At 32.4% G+C, this 2,500-nt stretch overlaps 1 protein-coding gene across 1 annotated transcript in view; it reads left to right on the top strand.

The window, feature by feature from the left end:
* The window catches only part of LOC130050477 (uncharacterized), an 8,937-nt gene that overhangs the window by 2,884 nt on the left and 3,553 nt on the right, over positions 1 to 2,500 (top strand). The window contains exons 2-3 of the mRNA XM_056150667.1: positions 1,995 to 2,261; positions 2,367 to 2,500. The exon at positions 2,367 to 2,500 is cut by the window's right edge and continues 22 nt beyond it. Coding sequence (XP_056006642.1) covers positions 1,995 to 2,261; positions 2,367 to 2,500 — 401 coding nt within the window. The remainder of the gene's footprint in view (positions 1 to 1,994; positions 2,262 to 2,366) is intronic.

Genomic DNA, 2,500 nt, shown 5'->3' with positions numbered 1-2,500 from the left:
ATGGAAAGAATGTGAAATTTGAATGCGATAAATTGATATGGATATCCACCGCGCTATAGAGCATGGGATTATGAAAGGGAATTACCGCCAAAATTCTACATGCATGCAAACACTTTAGTTAAAAAATATCTTCTTCAGTGCTATTGATACTAAACTGGACGTAAATGAATATTTAGAAAGAACGGGTAGTCCTTTACCAAAATTGTAAATTTGATGATCGCAAGGGTAGTGGTTTTGGTATCAGGATGGGGCCAAAATAATCAGTTATTAAATGTGTGAACAAAAGAACATGATTTTCAAAAAAATTATTTCAACACATATGAATAAAAGACTGCGGGATTTGAACTCGAGATCTGCAGTTTGGTCAAGATCCAGTAATCACAGGAGACTGGCATTTAAAAAATGACCTCATCACTTAAATCTTACAAGCCGAAGATGTTGAATTTTTGAGCGGGGAAAAGACTATTGGCCGAACAATTACAAACACGTGTGACTGTTATACATATTCCGTCTCAGGCAAGGTCAGTTAGTCTACTTTTTAATCCAGACAAGCTTCTCAAGAATAAGTTAACGTTATCGAATTTCAACAGTCTCATCAAGAACGTGGGTATTATGTTAAGGCAGATCATATTCCATTTATGCTTAATAGTTACACAATCTTTAAAGTCTGTCAAAAACAAAAGGGTAGGCCAACTAACTTTTGAAAACGATTTTAGGTGTTTACATGAGAAATTTCTGTATCATAAGAACATGACAAACATGCACTTCTGTATGACGTCATTACATGACTGATACATGTATGAATGGATCACGAATGTCCCTCAATAGAAAATGAAAAATATTAACACTAAGTAACACTACCCCAGGAATCAAGCAAAATATCAACACCTAGTGACATTACACCAGGAATCAAGCAAAAATATATTAACTAAGTAACAGTACACCAGGAATCAAGCAAAATATCAACACTAAGTGACACTACACCAGGAATCAAGCAAAATATCAACACTAAGTGACACTACACCAGGAATCAAGCATTGATCTAACTGGCGATAATAACGGTAAAACAAAAACAAAAGGTTATCAAAAGTGAGCTCTTCTAGAATCCTACTGTTTTCAGTAAGAAATAATTATTAAACATCTAAACACGAAACTGTATCAGCATTTTACATGTACTGTCTTTTGATGGCCGGACACATACATGTGGTCATAAATCATAATGAAATAAAGAAGTAACTTATAAATGATTAATAAAATTGATAAAGAAAATTTAATATAATAATTTTTATTTGATTTGATTTATTTAATAATTTTAATAATTATTTATTTAATAATTTTAATAATAATTTATGTTTAATATATTATAATTTTTTATAAATAACAGAATATTTAATATTTATTTGGATTTGGATGTCAATAGAAGGTAATAATTAGTAATATTAGTAACAGGTAATAGTAATAGGGATGTACATGTAGGTATGTATATACATGTGAAATAACTAAAATATATACAGAAAAGAATTAGGGTAGGGTCGCCAAAGAAAATTTTGATAATAGAGTGCTACTAGTAAGTAAGAAATAATTATTAAACATCTAAACACGAAACTGTATCAGCATTTTACACTGATGTTCTACAGTTTTCTTTGAAAGTTTTCTAACTGACGATTCTAGTTGCAATTCCCATGTTCGTTAGTTTATATACCTTCGCCTGGTGTATAAAAAGGCTGTAAAAGTATGCGGCATAGTGCTATAGTTTTAAAGTTTTATTTCAGTTCAGTGTGGGACAGGAAAATCAAAGTTTTATTTCAGTTCAGTGTGGGACAGGAAAATCAAAGTTTTATTTCAGTTCAGTGTGAGACAGGAAAATCAAAGTTTTATTTCAGTTCAGTGTGAGACAGGAAAATCAAAGTTTTATTTCAGTTCAGTGTGAGACAGGAAAATCAAAGTTTTATTTCAGTTCAGTGTGAGACAGGAAAATCAAAGTTTTATTTCAGTTCAGTGTGAGACAGGAAGTTTTATTTCAGTTCAGTGTGGGACAGGAAGTTTTATTTCAGTTCAGTGTGGGACAGGAAGTTTTATTTCAGTTCAGTGTGGGACAGGAAAATCAAAGTTTTATTTCAGTTCAGTGTGGGACAGGAAAATCAAAGTTTTATTTCAGTTCAGTGTGGGACAGGAAGTTTTATTTCAGTTCAGTGTGGGACAGGAAGTTTTATTTCAGTTCAGTGTGGGACAGGAAAATCAAAGTTTTATTTCAGTTCAGTGTGAGACAGGAAAATCAAAGTTTTATTTCAGTTCAGTGTGAGACAGGAAAATCAAAGTTTTAGTTCAGTTCAGTGTGAGACAGGAAAATCAAAGTTTTATTTCAGTTCAGTGTGAGACAGGAAGTTTTATTTCAGTTCAGTGTGGGACAGGAAGTTTTATTTCAGTTCAGTGTGGGACAGGAAGTTTTATTTCAGTTCAGTGTGGGACAGGAAGTTTTATTTCAGTTCAGTGTGGGACA

This window comes from Ostrea edulis, chromosome 9, assembly GCF_947568905.1.
Source record: "Ostrea edulis chromosome 9, xbOstEdul1.1, whole genome shotgun sequence".
Classification (NCBI taxonomy): Eukaryota; Metazoa; Mollusca; class Bivalvia; order Ostreida; family Ostreidae; genus Ostrea; species Ostrea edulis.
The sequence above is the reverse complement of the archived record's forward strand: the minus strand, read 5'-3'. Positions and strand labels throughout refer to the sequence as shown.